At 37.3% G+C, this 15,180-nt stretch overlaps 2 protein-coding genes across 11 annotated transcripts in view; one reads left to right on the top strand and one right to left on the bottom strand.

Moving 5' to 3' along the window:
• The window catches only part of CEP63 (centrosomal protein 63), a 68,966-nt gene that overhangs the window by 8,757 nt on the left and 45,029 nt on the right, over positions 1 to 15,180 (top strand). For all 10 annotated transcript variants that reach the window (XR_008422579.1, XR_002076670.2, XM_019437106.2 and 7 more), the window contains 4 exons: positions 519 to 587; positions 1,511 to 1,688; positions 13,152 to 13,247; positions 14,223 to 14,345. Coding sequence is in view for 8 of the 10 variants with exons in the window: in XM_053903796.1 (XP_053759771.1) it covers positions 519 to 587; positions 1,511 to 1,688; positions 13,152 to 13,247; positions 14,223 to 14,345 (466 nt within the window). In the remaining 2 variants the exon portion in view is untranslated. The remainder of the gene's footprint in view (positions 1 to 518; positions 588 to 1,510; positions 1,689 to 13,151; positions 13,248 to 14,222; positions 14,346 to 15,180) is intronic.
• On the bottom strand, positions 7,093 to 7,668 carry LOC109259479 (40S ribosomal protein S11-like). The gene has a single exon (XM_019437131.2). The coding sequence runs from the start codon at positions 7,665 to 7,667 to the stop codon at positions 7,158 to 7,160; it is 510 nt and encodes a 169-aa protein (XP_019292676.2). The 5' UTR covers position 7,668; the 3' UTR covers positions 7,093 to 7,157.

Raw genomic sequence — 15,180 nt, 5'->3', positions numbered from 1 at the left:
CTGATGCAGGGCTCAAATTCACAAACCCCGAGATCATGACCTGAGCTGAAACCGAGAGTCAGATGCTTAACTGGCTGAGCCACCCAGGTACGCCAATATCACCTTTTTATAATATCTCTTTTTTTTAAAAAAAATAAAGGTATACTTTTCCTCTGATGTGTGTGACCCCTGATTACTTCCTCTCATTTTGTGAGGGGCTTTGTTGTTAGTGTCCTTCTGGGACACAGAACTGGTTCACAGGAATGCAACAATAAGGTATGATTTCTATCATGTGGGAAGGCTGTCAGTAGCATTCAGATCATTGTAAGTCATTTTCTTGTAGTCTGAAATGTATTTGGTCCTAATATTTCTTGAAGGGATATTCCTGGACTGCTTCTACACCCATCCTAAGAAGTGGCTGCATTTTCTCATTGTTATTTGTTATTGTATGTTTTCATTCACATTCTTAGGTTTGTAAGTTGGAATGTTAGAACTTGAAAAATGAATTTTCTCCTGACTGATTGTTTTTGCTTTCCCAGTTGCCAAGACAAAGGGGATTTGGCGATGGAGGCTTTGTTGGAAGGAATGCAAAATCAGGGACATGAAGGGTAAGATTGCTTTTGACCTTAAGCTCCTCACTGAGTTTAAAAAGCGTATCCAAGTTATCCCTCTATTTTGTGCTTTGGCTACAGAAGCAAAAGTGCTCAGCAAAAGCCCAGTTGATCCGTGTCATGTTTGTGGACGGCATCTCTCTTTGGGGTGTTGGCCTCATCTCAGTAGTGTGAAGCTGGCTACTTGTTTTCATCCCCCTCTAAATTTTCTCCTCCCCAGAAGCAAACATAGAAGTTCAGCAGTTTTGTACACTAAGAACAAATGCTTAAAAAAGTGTTTAAGCCTTAGTGATGATAGCTGTCTGTGGCCATTCCTGGACACCTGTTTGAACCCAGTGCACCTATCTATGTTTACTTCTTTTTCTGCCTCTGTAATATCCGGCACCTCCTATAACTGTGAAGGATGTCAACAAGTTTACAATAATAAGGTCGGCTGCAGGAAGTTTCTAATAATAAGGCGGGAAGAAATCGTTGAAATAAACCTGGCTCAATGATGAGTTTCTTGAAACAGCTCTTAAAATTGTATTATCACCTTCCCACTAGCCTACTCACTTCCAAGGCTTTTTATTTTGGTTAGCTAAGAATGTGACAAGCTCGCCTGGATTCTTCCTGATAGCTCTCCTAAAACATTACAGAAGAGCTACTTGTTGGTCGTGGAAGCCCCGCTCACAAGCCAGACTTAAACATCATCTCGTGTTTGAACAAACGATTTAGGCTTTAGGGTTGGCTATGAGAGGAAGACAGAACATGCAGTGGAATAAGTAATCATCTTAATATGAACATTAAAAGGAAAAGCTCGGAAGTCCTTTTCTTTGCTTCTAATAATTTCTTTACTGACACTGTTCCACCTCAGGTGGGTTTATGTCTGCTACGTTTTTACATGCGAAGGATAAGTCATGGGCATATGATCTTATTTACAGGGGATTTTTGACATCCTGTGAAGCAGAACTACAAGAGCTCATGAAGCAGATTGACATAATGGTGGCTCATAAAAAATCTGAATGGGAAGGGCAGACACATGCTCTTGAAACTTGCTTGGGCATCCGTGAACAAGAACTGAAGGCTCTTAGGGGTCAGTTGGATATGAAACACAATGAGGTAAAGCCGTTGATTCACTCCTCTTTTTGATATTTTGACCTTGGCTTTTGTATTAAATATGTTTCTAAAATATTTGTTGAAGAAAGCATTTGTGTGTTGTTTCTGAATTACTTCAGTGGTTTCTTTTAGAAGAAAAATTAATTGTGAAAACATGTAAGAATATTAATATTTATTTCAAGGATCATGTTACTTTGGTCACATAGAGCATATAACCTCTTAAAGAATGTGCAAAGGGTGTTACACGATCTTTGTATAACTGTCATCCTATTACATGTTTGTATTACCATTCACCGAGTTTAGCGAACGTTGTTTTTGGCCTCATTGTATGACTAGTGTAAAAAAGTTAAGCCCAGAATTCAATAATTTGCCTCTCTGGGTTCCATTTAAAATAAAATCCAGAAAAACTTAAAGGTTTTTTTTCTCTGCCCTTGTTGAAAATTAGGGGAAAAGAAAGGAAAGAGGAAAATAAAAATTCCTTGCAATCCCACCACCACTAGTTATTGGTGATTTGGGGGGAAAGTTTTATAATGTTTGTTGATTGACTTCCATAGTTTAGCTGGTACAGTAAAAAGAAGAACATTAAATATTAGAAAGGAAGCAGAAAGCACTTCTAAGCCCAAGAAATGCCTGTAATGTCTCGCATGAGTGTCAATCTGAGAAGGATTGCAAAAGTTGTAGGAAGGGCCTGGCCCCAACCCTGACTCTGATGAATTTTCCCACTAGCAGGATCACCCATGTATGAGTGCTGTTACTCAGTTTATTCAGGAACACTCCCGTGAGGGTATACACTGAGATTGTGATGCTTTTTTTTTTTTTTAATGTTTGTTTATTTTGAGAGAGAGAGAGAGCATGCATGTGAGTGGGGAAGGAGCAGAGAGAGAGGGGGAGAGAGAATCCCAAGCAGGCTCCATGCTGTCAGCACAGACCCCCAGTGTGGGGCTGAACCCCATGAACTGCAAGATTGCAACCTGAGCTGAAATCCAGAGTTGGATACTCAACCACCTGAGCCACCCAGGTGCTCCAAGATTATGATTCTTTTGATGACAATTATCAAAAGTATTTTAGAAATGTTTCACATAACAAGGAAAGAATTAGGCTTGATATAAAGTGGTTTATGCTTGTCAAGGGAGTCTGTCAGTGCCGTTTGCACTTTGGGTCAGAGCGGTACAGAGTAATATTGGCCGTGTCAAATTCAGTTTTCTGTGAAAGCCATTTGCTAAGCTGGAATGTATTTTAAAATTTTGTAGAACTTTGAGAATGTATTTTAAAATTACACTTAATGCAAACACGAAGGTGGTGAAAAAGTATATGAGATGGTAATTGTATTTGATTTTTTTAAACACTGTAATTTAGGTAGGGTCAATGCTCTTTGTCTGGTAAGCTACTTTAGCTACCATGTCTTTATTTCTCCTAGGGCAAAACAAAAGTAGTTTTGTTTAGTAAGTTAAATTGATTGTGGTTTCCTAGCTAAGAAAATCACCGTATGTACACATAGGTATCTAAGTTGTTTATTTTGTGAGAAACCCATTAAGGAAATTCCTATGTGTGTGATTTTGAGAATATTTAGTCACTATGAGGCTGTTTAAACTTATTCCTGTAGCTTAGTTTTGATGTCAAGGGCATTATTGCCGTTACTTAGTACCTCAAAAAGAAATTAAAGGGATTGAATGGATAGGTTCCATGGTAAGGATTTGAAGATTACAATTCTGGCCTGGGGACATAAAAGAAATTTAGAATTGTAGCTGTCTGGTCAATTTACTGCTTCATTGATTGGGCTGCTGAAAGTTGATTAAGTTTCTAGAAGTAAAGTGCTTTTACCAAATGCTAGTAATGAGAATCTATCCCATAGAGTTCGTCTGTGAAATTGTGTTGGTATTAACGTGTTTATAATCTGCTTTGATATAAGAGTTAGAAAATAGGACTTTAAGTTTTTGTCATTCTTATTTGTTTGAAAGTTACAGGCTTAGAAGCAGCCCTATGGTATGAACAAGTGCTACCCAAATGACAGGTGCGTGGTGAGATACAAAACTTTCACCAGAATGGACATCAGCACGTTGCATCATTTACTTCTTAGAACGTTTTGCTACATAAAAAATGCGAGTTACACTAAACAGTGTGTTTGGTGACATAATTGCTTCACATTCTGCCTCAAGCTCCTTATCTTGTGCTGGATTGCTGTAGCGACCAGCTCCAGCCTGTGTGCGCATGCGTGGTACTTGGAGGAATATTAGTATAAACAATTCATTTTGTAAGTGAGTGCTTTATGTGTTTTCTGATTACACTGTTGGGATTGGGTTGTTCGTTTTTTTAAATTTATTTATTTTTATTATTTTTATTTTTATTTAAGACAGAGTGTGGGCAAGCTGGGGAGGGGGCAGAGGGAGACAGAATCTTAAGCAGACTCCACACTCAGTGTGGAACCTGATGTGGGGCTCAATCCCATGAACCTGGAATCATGACCTGAGCTGAAATCAAGAGTTGGACGCTCAATTGACTGAGCCACCCAGGTGTCCTGGGATTGGGTTGCTGTTTTGGTTTGGGTTTTGGTTTTTAATTTTATTTAAATCCAAGTTAGTTAATATATAGCATAATAATGGTTTCAGGAGTAGAATTTAGTGATTTATCCCTTACATATAACATCCAGTGTTCATCCCAACAAGTGCCTTCCTTAATGCCCAACACCCATTTAGTATATCCCCCCACCCACCAACCCTCCAGCAACCCTCAATTCTCTATAGTTAAGAGTCTCTTATGGTTTGCCTCCCTCCCTCTCTGTTTGTAACTATTTTTTCCCCTTCCCTTCCCCCATGGTCTTCTGTTAAGTTTCTCAAGTTCCACATATGAGTGAAAACATATGATATCTGTCTCTCTGACTGACTTATTTCACTCAGCATAATACCCTCCAGTTCCATCCATGTTGCTGCAAATGGCAGGATTTCATTCTTTCTCATTGCCAAGTAGTATTCCATTGTATATATAAACCACATCTTCTTTATTTATTCATTAGTCAATGGACATTTGGGTTCTTTCCATAATTTGGCTATTGTTGATAATACTGCTGTAAACATCAGGGTGCATGTGCCCTGTCAAATCACCATTTTTTTATCGTTTGGATAAATGCCTATTGCAATTGCTGGGTTGTAGGGTAGCTCTATGTTTAATTTTTTGAGGAACCTCCATAGTGTTTTCCAGAGTGGCAGCACCAGTTTGCATTCTCAACAGCAGTGCAAAAGTGTTCCCCTTTCTCTGCATCCTTGCCAACACCTGTTTCCTGAGTTGTTAATTTTAGCCATTCTGACAGGTGTAAGGTGGTGTCTCATCGTGGTTTTGATTTGTATTTCCCTGATGATGAGTGATGTTGAGCATCTTTTCATGTCTCTGTTAGCCATCTGGATGTCTTTGGAAAAGTATCTGTTCATGTCTTTTGCCCATTTCTTGACTGGATTATTTGATTTTTGGGTGTTGAGTTTGATAAGTTCTTTATAGATTTTAGAAAATAACCCTTTATCAGATTTGTCATTTGCAAATATCTTCTCCCATTCCATCTGTTGCCTTTTAGTTTTGTTGATTGTTTCCTTTGCTGTGCAGAAGCTTTTTATCTTGATCAGGTCCCAATAGTTCATTTTTGCTTTTATTTCCCTTGACTCTGGAGACATGTGTAGTAATAAGTTGCTACAGCTGAAATCAAAGAAGTTGTTGCCTGTATTCTTCTCTAGGACTTTGATGGTTTCCTGTCTCACATTTAGGTCTTTCATTCATTTTGAGTTTATTTTTGTGTATGGTATAAGAAGGTGGTCCAGGTTCATTTTTCTGCATGTCGCTGTCCAGTTTTCCCAACATCACTTGCTGAAGAGATTGTCTTTTTTCCATTGTATAATCTTTCCTTCTTTGTCAAAGATTAGTTGGCCATACATTTGTGGGTCCATTTCTGGGTTGTTTATTCTGTTCCATTGATCTATGTGTCTGTTTTTGTGCCAGTCCCATACTGTCTTGATGATTTCAGCTTTGTAATACAGCTTGAAGTCTGGAATTGTGATGCCTTTGGCTATTTGGGGTCTTTTGTGGTTCCATACAAATTTTAGATTGTTCTAGCTCTGTGAAGAATGCTGGTGATATTTTGATAGGGGTTGCATTGAATGTGTAGATTGCTTTGGGTCGTATAGACATTTTAACAATATTTGTTCTTTTGATCCATGAGCATGGAATGTTTTTCCATTCCATTGTTTCTTCTTCAATTTCTTTCATAAGCTTTCTATAATTTTCAGTGTACAGATCTTTTACTTCTTTGATTAGGTTTGTTCCTAGATATTTCATAGTTTTTGGTGCAATTGTAAATGGGATTGATTCCTTGATTTCTTTTTCTGCTGCTTCATTATTGGTGTATAAAAATGTAACTGATTTCTATATGTTGATTTTATATCCTGTGACTTTTCTTAATTCATGTATCAGTTCTAGCAGTTTTTTGGTGGAATCTTTCAGATTTTCCATGTAGAATATCATATTGTCTGTGAAGAGTGAAAGTTTAACTTCTTCCTTGCTGACTTGGATGCCTTTTATTTCTTTTTGTTGTCTAATTGCTGAGGCTAGGACTTCCAACACTATGTTGAACAACAGTGGTGAGAGTGGACATCCCTGTCACGTTCTTGACCTTAGGAGGAAAGCTCTTAGTTTTTCCCCACTGAGGACGATATTAGCTGTGGGTCTTTTGTATATGGCCTTTATGATCTTGAGGTATGATCCTTCTATCCCTACTTTCTTGAGGGTTTTTATGAAGAAATGATGCTAAATGCAAATACATGCAAAATGATGTATTTTGTCAGATGGTTTTTCTGCATCCGTTGAAAGGATCATGTGGTTCTTTTTCTTTTATTAATGTGATGTATTATGTTGATTGATTTGCAGATATTGAACCATCCCTGCATCCCAGGGATAAATCCTACTTGATTTTAATATGTTGTTGGATCCAGTTTGCTAGTATCTTGTTGAGAGTTTTTGCATCCATGTTCATCAGGGAAATTGGTCTGTAATTTTCCTTTTTAGTGGGGTCTTTGTCTGGTTTTGGAATCAAGGTAATGCTGGTCTCATAGAATGTGTTTGGAAATTTTTCTTCCATTTCTGTTTTTTGGACCAGCTTCAGAAGAATAGGTATTAAAACTCTTCTTTACATGTTTGGTAGAATTCCCCTGGGAAGCCATCTGAATATATCTGTTAAGTCCATCTGATCCATTGTGTCATTCAAAGTCATTGCTTCCTTGTTGATTTTGCTTAGATGATCTGCCCATTGTTGTAAATGGGATGTTAAAGTCCCCTACTATTATGGTATTATTATCAAAGAGTTTCTTTATGTTTGTGATTAATTGATTTATGTATGTGGGTGCTTTCAAGTTGGAGGCATAAATTTTTTTTTTTTTTTTTTTGACTGGGAAAATAACTTTTATTTTCTTCGGGGGTGTGGACAGACGTCTAGTCTCAGAACTTCTGGAATTGCTTTTTGGTGCCAGCGGCCTTTGTGACTTTGAGCACGTTGAAGCGCACAGTCTTGCTCAAGGGCCGGCACTCGCCCACTGTGACAATGTCGCCGATCTGGACATCCCTGAAGCAGGGGGACAGGTGCACGGACATGTTCTTGTGGCGTTTCTCAAAGCGGTTGTACTTTTGGATATAATGGAGGTAGTCCCGGCGGATGACAATGGTCCTTTGCATCTTCATCTTGGTCACCACACCAGACAGAATCCGCCCTCGGATGGAGACGTTACCAGTAAAGGGGCATTTCTTGTCAATATAGGTGCCCTCAATGGCCTCCTTGGGCGTCTTGAAGCCCAAACCGATGTTTTTGTAGTATCGCGGGAGTTTCTCCTTGCCAGTTTCTCCAAGCAGGACCCTCTTCTTATTTTGAAAGATGGTTGGCTGCTTTTGGTAGGCACGCTCAGTCTGAATGTCCGCCATCTTCCCGGCCGCCTGGAAAAAGGCTGGAGGCATAAATATTTACAGTTGTTAGATCTTCTTGGTGGACAGATCCCTTAATTATGATATAATGCCCTTCTTCATCTCTTTTTACATCTTTGTTTTAAAATCTAGTTTGTCTGATATATGTATGACTACTCTGGCTTTCTTTTGACATCCATCAGCATGATAGATGGCTACTTTCAACCTGCAGTGTCTTTAGGTCTAAAATGAGTCTCTTTTAGGCTGTCTTTTTTTTTTTTTTTTTAATGTTTATTTATTTTGAGAGAGCATGAGTAGGGGAGAGAGAAGAGATTGAGAGAATGAGAGAATCCCAGCGCAGAGCCTGACATGGTGCTCAATTCCACAGACCATGAGATCATGACCTAAACCAAAATCAGGAGTCAGACGCACAGCCAACTGAGCCACTGAGGCCTGTGGATTGGTTTTAATGGCCATTTCTGCTAGTGTTACCTCCTGACACCATGCAGTGCAGGTTGACTTAATGAAACAAACAAGTAAGGAATTTGGAGTCCTGGCTGTGCCTCTTTCCAGCTGATTGGCCTTGGACAAATATTCTAACTTCTCTGAGCCTGTTTAATCATGTGTAAAATTGGAACGTAATGCTTATGTCCCAGGGTTGTTGTGAAGAGTGAGTTACTATTTAAGAATTCTCTTTGAAAACTTCCAATTGTATCTAAAACGATCCGTTATTTCAGTTTTTTCTTCTGTCATCCATAGTGACAGTTTCAAACCTTGGCTCCCGTTTCTCTGCCTAATGCCATCCCTTCTCAGCATTTAACCTCTTTTTTTCCTCTAAGAAATTGAAATATTGTTGAGTGCCCATTATGAACAAGACCCCTGATACATAAATAAAAGTAAACAGTCTTTTCTTCACATTTAGTATTTATGCTTGCCACATGTAGTAAGTAAAAAGAAAAATGGTTCTGCAAGGTTGGTAAGAAAAAACAGTAATCACCTGGCTTACCCCTCTGAAGCTGGAATTCTGGCTGCTTGGAAGCACTCATTTCAATGCCTTTAAGTCTTTTGGTATTCTCCCCATGTTTCTAAGTAACATTTGATACTGATTTTTTTTTTTTTTTAATTTTCAGTTTTAGCTATTTATCTAATGACTTGTTACTATGAAAGATAAGGGTTTTACTCTTTTACATACAATTTTCATCCCCTCATCCTGCCAGGATTGTATATCTTAATTTTTGGTTAGATCAGTATTTCATATTTACATCATTAAGATGGTAGATATTATTCACATCTGAGACAGATAGTCTAATGGTAAGCATATTTCTTACATAATTTTTTGTTTTCCTGGGAATTAATAATTATCTCATTTTCATTTACTTTTTAAAAATGTACCTACCACTGATTCTTCCCAAACTCTCTGACCCAAGTGTAAGTCTTCTCTGTGTGTTCAGACATATCAGGTAATTTATTTATTTTTTTTCTTTTTTGTGAAGATGTCTTTAGTGGAACTTGTCATTCTCGAATAAGGATAAGCAACGCTGTAGGCTAGCTGGAGAGCTGTGATTTTGGGAACTCCCTTCACCAGTATTCTAGAGTTTCTTATGCTTTTCTCCTTTTTGTCTTTGTATTCTGTCATATTCTTTATTAGTTTATTTCTTCGTTTTTGGTAGAACATACTTTTGAGATCTTCTATGTCTAAAATAACCGTAGTCTCTTTTTATGTCAGATTGAGAGTTTTATCAGCTGTAGAATTCTGCTTTCAAAGTAAATTTTATACAGGATGTTTTTAGTTAAATACGAATCTTTTAGGCTTTAGCATCTGATAATGATAGACTGGTTAAATTTGACCAGCCCACCCACTGAGAATAACTAGGTAAGTTAGATTAAAAAAAAAAAAAAAAAGTCTGCTTGAAGTAGAGTGCTAAACAAGCTGGTGAAGAATTTACCAGGCCAGGATCTGGGCTAAACGAGAGGTTGAGGCAGGAGCCCAGGGTTGGGGAAGTTATTAGCTGAACCTAAAGAAGGTAGCTCAGAGGATAGAGACTGAATGGGGTTTTTGATAACTTCAAGGAGCTAAGAGAATAAAAGATTTGGTGTCCAAAGCAGCTGTGAACCCCTCCTTACTGTGGGTTGGGACCTCAAAAGGCAGCACTCTAGGAAGAAGGATGGGCTGGATATAAAACAGGCCCTCTTGAAATTGTCACTCAGCCACAGACATTTGGATCTTGAAACAGTTTAAGGTGACCCTAGAGTGCTGCTGTCCCTAGGCATCTCCAAAGTTCTAAGCCTTCCAGGAACCTGGAAGAAGCAAACTTAATTTTTTTCCAGAGGGAAAAAAACCCCACTGTTCTGGGGCTTGAATTATTTCTTCAAATAATTTTTGCAAATACAGTGCCTGATACCCACTCAGAAAGTGACCCCTGACACACAAGAAGATAAGCAACAAAAATGCGAAAAAGCAGAAGCGACAGAAGTTAGACACAGATACATGGCAAATCTAGATATTGGGCAAATACCATGCTCCAACTTTGCAATAGCTGTGTTCACTATGGTCAGGGAGGTAAAAGATAAGATTGAGCACTTCAAGAAAAAATTGAAAACTATATAAAAAATGAAATGAGGGGGAATTATAATATTGAAAAGTAAAATAACTCAAATTAAGGCCTTAAAGATTAAGAGATAATTAAGAGAGCTTGGATATAGGACAGAAGAAAATGTTTAGAATAAAGCACGGGCAAATGATGGAAAATATAGAGGGAAGATAAGAGAAAGAGGATGCAGTGAGAAAGTTTAATATGAGTGTTTTTGGAATCCCTGGAGGAGAAGAAAAGAGTATGAATGAGCAGAAGCAATATTTGAAGATAAATTAACCAAATGTGAGGAAGGCCATGTATTTTTGAAGTCAGAGAATCTCAAGCAAGATAATAAAAAGGTTAGTAAAAAGAAATATTTACCTATGTTGAAAGCTAAAGACAAAGAGGAAGTCTGAAAGCAATCAGAGAAAAAAAAGATTATTTAACAAGAAAAAAAGATTATCTATAAACAGCTCTGAACAGCTGACTTGTCAGCTAAAACAGTGGAAGCCGGAAGCCAATAGAGTGATCCTTACAAAGAAATGACTGTTCTCCCTTGCCAAACCAAAATCTATATCCAGAGTAAAGATGACATAAAGATATTTCAAATCAGTAAAAATTGAGAGAATTTGTCATTGACAGACCAGCGCCAAGGAAATACTAAATGTTCTTCAGGCAGATGGAAAATGATCTCAGTTGGAGTTGAGCAGATAAGGAAGAAATGTAAGACAACAGTAAATATGTGGGTAAATCTAAATGAACAGTGACTGTATGTAACAACAGTAGCCTTTTCAGTTTTACATATATGTGTAATTATGATGGCATTTAAGTCTGGTTGGGGTATAAATGGAATTAAAATATTTTTGTAGTCCTTGGGTTGCCTGGGCATTGGTAAAATGACTAACACTGGATTTGTTAAGTTGCAGACCTATGTTTTAATCTCGAGAGAACTATTAAAAGTATATATTGATATATTAATAGAGTATATATTTTCCAAGCTACTAGAGAGAGAATAATGAAATGATCAGAAGTTACCATTTCCAAAGAAGGCAGGAAAGGAGAGAAAAAGGATCTTAGTGCTTATTAAGTACACATTGTACTTAATAAATGACAGATTTAAGGTTTCCTCTGCTATCTGAAGGTTCACCTTACACCACTTCTGCTTTTCAAAAGACTTAAGTTAGTACCTGTCTTTGCTAACTGAAAAAGCTGAAGAGGATTTTTACTTTTATGAAGTGATCATTGCTTCTTTGCTTCATGCCATCTTGGCTTGTAAACACAGGTTTCATGGGAAGGCTTTCAGATAGTGGGGGGATCCTTGCAGGTCCATTAAATGTAATTGCATAAAATGGCCTAATTAAAAGATACAAATTGTCCAACTGGATACAAATAATTAAACTCAATCATTTGGTGTTTATAAAGATGCACCAAAATTGAATTGTTCTTAAAAGAATTTTGTTTCTGTTTTTTCTAATTAAGATAAAACATTATGTTGATTTCAGGTGTACAATGTAACGATTCAGTAGTTATGTATATTCTGAAGTGATCAGATCAATAAGTCTAGCTAACATGTGTCACCATACATGCTTACAAAATTTTTGTGTTTGTGATGAGAACTTTTTTCCCCCAAAGCTTTAGATGCCTCTATTTTCTCCTTTATTGATACTGCCTATTAGGATATGAATCTCTGAGGTATTTGGTGATCAGTATTTTTATCTTATTTTATTTTAAATTAATACATACAATATTATATTAGTTGTAGGTATACAACATAACAATCTACACGTTACAAAATGCTCACCATGATAAGTGTAGTTACCATCTGTCACCATACAAAGTTATTATAGTATTATTGACTTTATTCTCTATGCTGTACTTTTCATCCTTCTGGTTTATTTTATAATTGTAAGTTTGTAGCTCTTAATTCCCTTTGCCTATTTTGCCCATCCCCCTGCCTTCCTCACCTGGCAACTACCAGTTCTCTGTATTTATGAATTTGTTTCTGTTTGTTTTGTTTAGTTTTTTAGATTCCACATATAAATGGGTGATGAGAACTTTTAAGATGTAATTGTCTTGTTTGCTTTTTTTTTTGAATGTTTATTTATTTTTGAGAGAGGGAGAGAGAGAAAAAGCACAAGTGGGGTAGGGGCAGAGAAAGGGAGAGAGAATCCCAAGCAGGCTCTGTGCTTTCAGCGTGGAGCCCGATGTGGGGCTCAGACCCACGAACCGCGAGAACATGATCTGAGCTGAAGTTGGATGCTTAACCAACTAAGCCACCCAGGCGCCCCTGTTTACTTTGTTTTTTAACTTACTACATTGTGATTATTACCTCCTGTTCCCCATTCTCCCTCTCCCTCCTCACTTATTAATAGATGAAATTCTAACTGGTTATGGAGAGATGTAGAGAGAGACTGATGGGTATTGATGGAAGTGAGGGCTGATAACTAGCTGTGGCTGGTATCAAGCCATTGAAAAATGGTTGGGATAATGCCCTTACTCTGGTTGCTGGAACTGATTTCTTTGAAGTGGGGTAAATGGTAAAGCAGGTTCAAGCCTCCTACTGTCTTTCCATCTAACATGACTATTCTGCACTTTGATTTCTATAACTTTTTCTTGAAGTCTTACTGATTTTTGTTCAATATTCTTAGTTTCCAAGGTTTTTACAACCTTGTATCTCTTAATTTTTTCATGAGTTTTTTTAAATAAAAAATGTTGGGGAGAATAAGTCAAACAGCAAGTTTTCATGTAAATCTAGAAATTTTAGAAATGTTCTGTTTTCCATTTTTTGTCAGTGTTATGGATTTTTAGGTAATTAGATGTTTGATTTCCTGAGAAGTGGGGTATTACCATATACAGTTGAGAACTTGTTTTTACGGGTAAGTGCAAAGGTTATTTCCTATTTCAAGGTTTCAAGGATATTGTTTCAATGCCAATAATGAAAAATACTACACCTTTTGGCTTCTAGGTTATAATGTTGCGTCAACAAGTAGAAGAACATGAAAAAGTTAAACAAGAGATGGCCATGGACTATAAGCAGGAGTTAAAGAAACTACATGAAGAAGTAAGATTTTAATTATATTATGTGTTGCATAATTCTCTCTTTAACCCTTAGAATTTTGTTAACGGGCCTGTTTGGACTTCATAAAACGAGAAGTGTATATATTCTCTGGGAGGTATAGGGTTAGAAATTTATTTCTTTGTTTTTAAATTCAGGCATAGAGTCTTGTCTAATTATATGTTTGATGCTATCTAAACAGGGATTCTAGAATGTGTTTCTCAGCTGAGTACCTGAAAGAAATAAAGCCGTTTTTGTATAATACTATAAAATATTGATACCAAGAACTTACGTAAAAAAATTTAATGTTTGAGTTAAATCAGCTAGATTTTAAATAATGGAGAATCCAGAGTTTTCAAAAACATTTTGGGATAAATAAGAAAAGTAAAAATTGTAGCAACTCAATGTTGCTAATTAACTGAATGTTGAGTTAAATCAGCTAGATTTTAAATAATGAAGAATCCAAAGTTTTCAAAAGCATTTTGGGATAAATAACAAAAGTAAAAATTGTAGCAACTCAATGTTATTCTCCAGATTAGGAAAAAACAACAACAACCTGCTCTTATTTTTATTTAATTCCAAAGCATTCCTCTCCTGCTTACTGAATATCAGTGTTCCACAGGAGAATGACTCAAGAACCACAGGTCTAGAGAAAAGAAAAAAGAATTTTTATTTACTGCTTTTATCATGGGTGTGGTTTATGGGGTCCTTAAGTGCAAGGCTATTGTAATAAAAATTAAAGTTTTGTTTAAAAAATATTTTTCCCTTGATTTTTTTCTTTGATGCAATATCTTTCTGTTCTAGTGTTTATTTTTTATATGCAAGTTTGAATCGTTTGTATTTAATTTGCAAATCTAACACGCTCAGTCTATTTTCAATAGTCCTGTTTAGCACTGCTCTTGCTTTCATAATACCAATTTGTTCCACCATGACTGTTTACAAATTCTTAAATTTTAAGTCTAGAAATAACTGTGTCTACAGTTAGGCAGACTGAAAAGAAGCTATGAAAGACTACAGAAAAAGCATATAAGGGACTTCAGAGGAAACACCAAAAATCACAGGGAAGATCGATCTGAAATTGAGAGGTTAACTGGAAAAATAGAGGTATGTTCATGGTAATAATTTCTTCATAGTGGTTGGCAGACTTCCTGTAGGAAGGTGCTCTTTCTAGAAATGGTACTAGTTCTGAACCTGGTTTTCTGCCATCTCCAGGACTGGCGTGGAGCTATTTCAGAGGTACATCCTGTCATCACCTGGTCTCCTGTGGTTAATGGGGTTATTACCTATCAGTAGTTTCCAGTGGGGCACTACCACCCTTTGAGGGCATTTGGAAATGTACGGACACATTACTTTAGTTGTCCAAATGACTGGGAGTGAAACTAGTGTTTAGGGACAGGGACTAGGGATTCTAAACATGCCCAGGGCCACACTACACAGGAAGGGTTACTGTCCCCAAAATGCCAATATTGAGAAACATTGACCACCAGTCACTACCAGTCCTCCATGGGCAGTGTCCTTGTCTTATTTACCACCTAATAGAATAGGGGTTAGTAAATGTTGAAACTACTTGGCTTTTTGTACAGAGTACTGTGCATATCAGATTGCTTATCCTCAGTTCCCATTTAGATGTAGTAAGCCATTTACTCCCTTCTTTGCTAACTTTCTTTTTATTAAGGCAGAGTAACTCTGGTTATTGTGTATGTTGATTCCCAGAGGACCTAAGGGAGGTGGTGAGTTAACACTGCCAAGAGTGAAGGAAGAAACAGCATGAGGCTGTCACTCTTTTCCCTGGTATCTGCCTCTCCCCTCCTCTGTCTATGCCATTGGTCCTCCAGTGTACCAAGAATCACCAGAGTCCTCTTTAGGCTGTCAGAGATTCTGCTCCAGTAGTATGATGTGGGGCCTAGGAATCTGCATTTTATCTAGCTCCCCTGGGTGT

The sequence above is a fragment of the Panthera pardus genome, unplaced genomic scaffold, assembly GCF_024362965.1.
Source record: "Panthera pardus isolate Hobbes unplaced genomic scaffold, ASM2436296v1 HiC_scaffold_16, whole genome shotgun sequence".
In the NCBI taxonomy this organism is placed as follows: Eukaryota; Metazoa; Chordata; class Mammalia; order Carnivora; family Felidae; genus Panthera; species Panthera pardus.
This window is presented reverse-complemented; position numbering and strand designations above follow the sequence as displayed.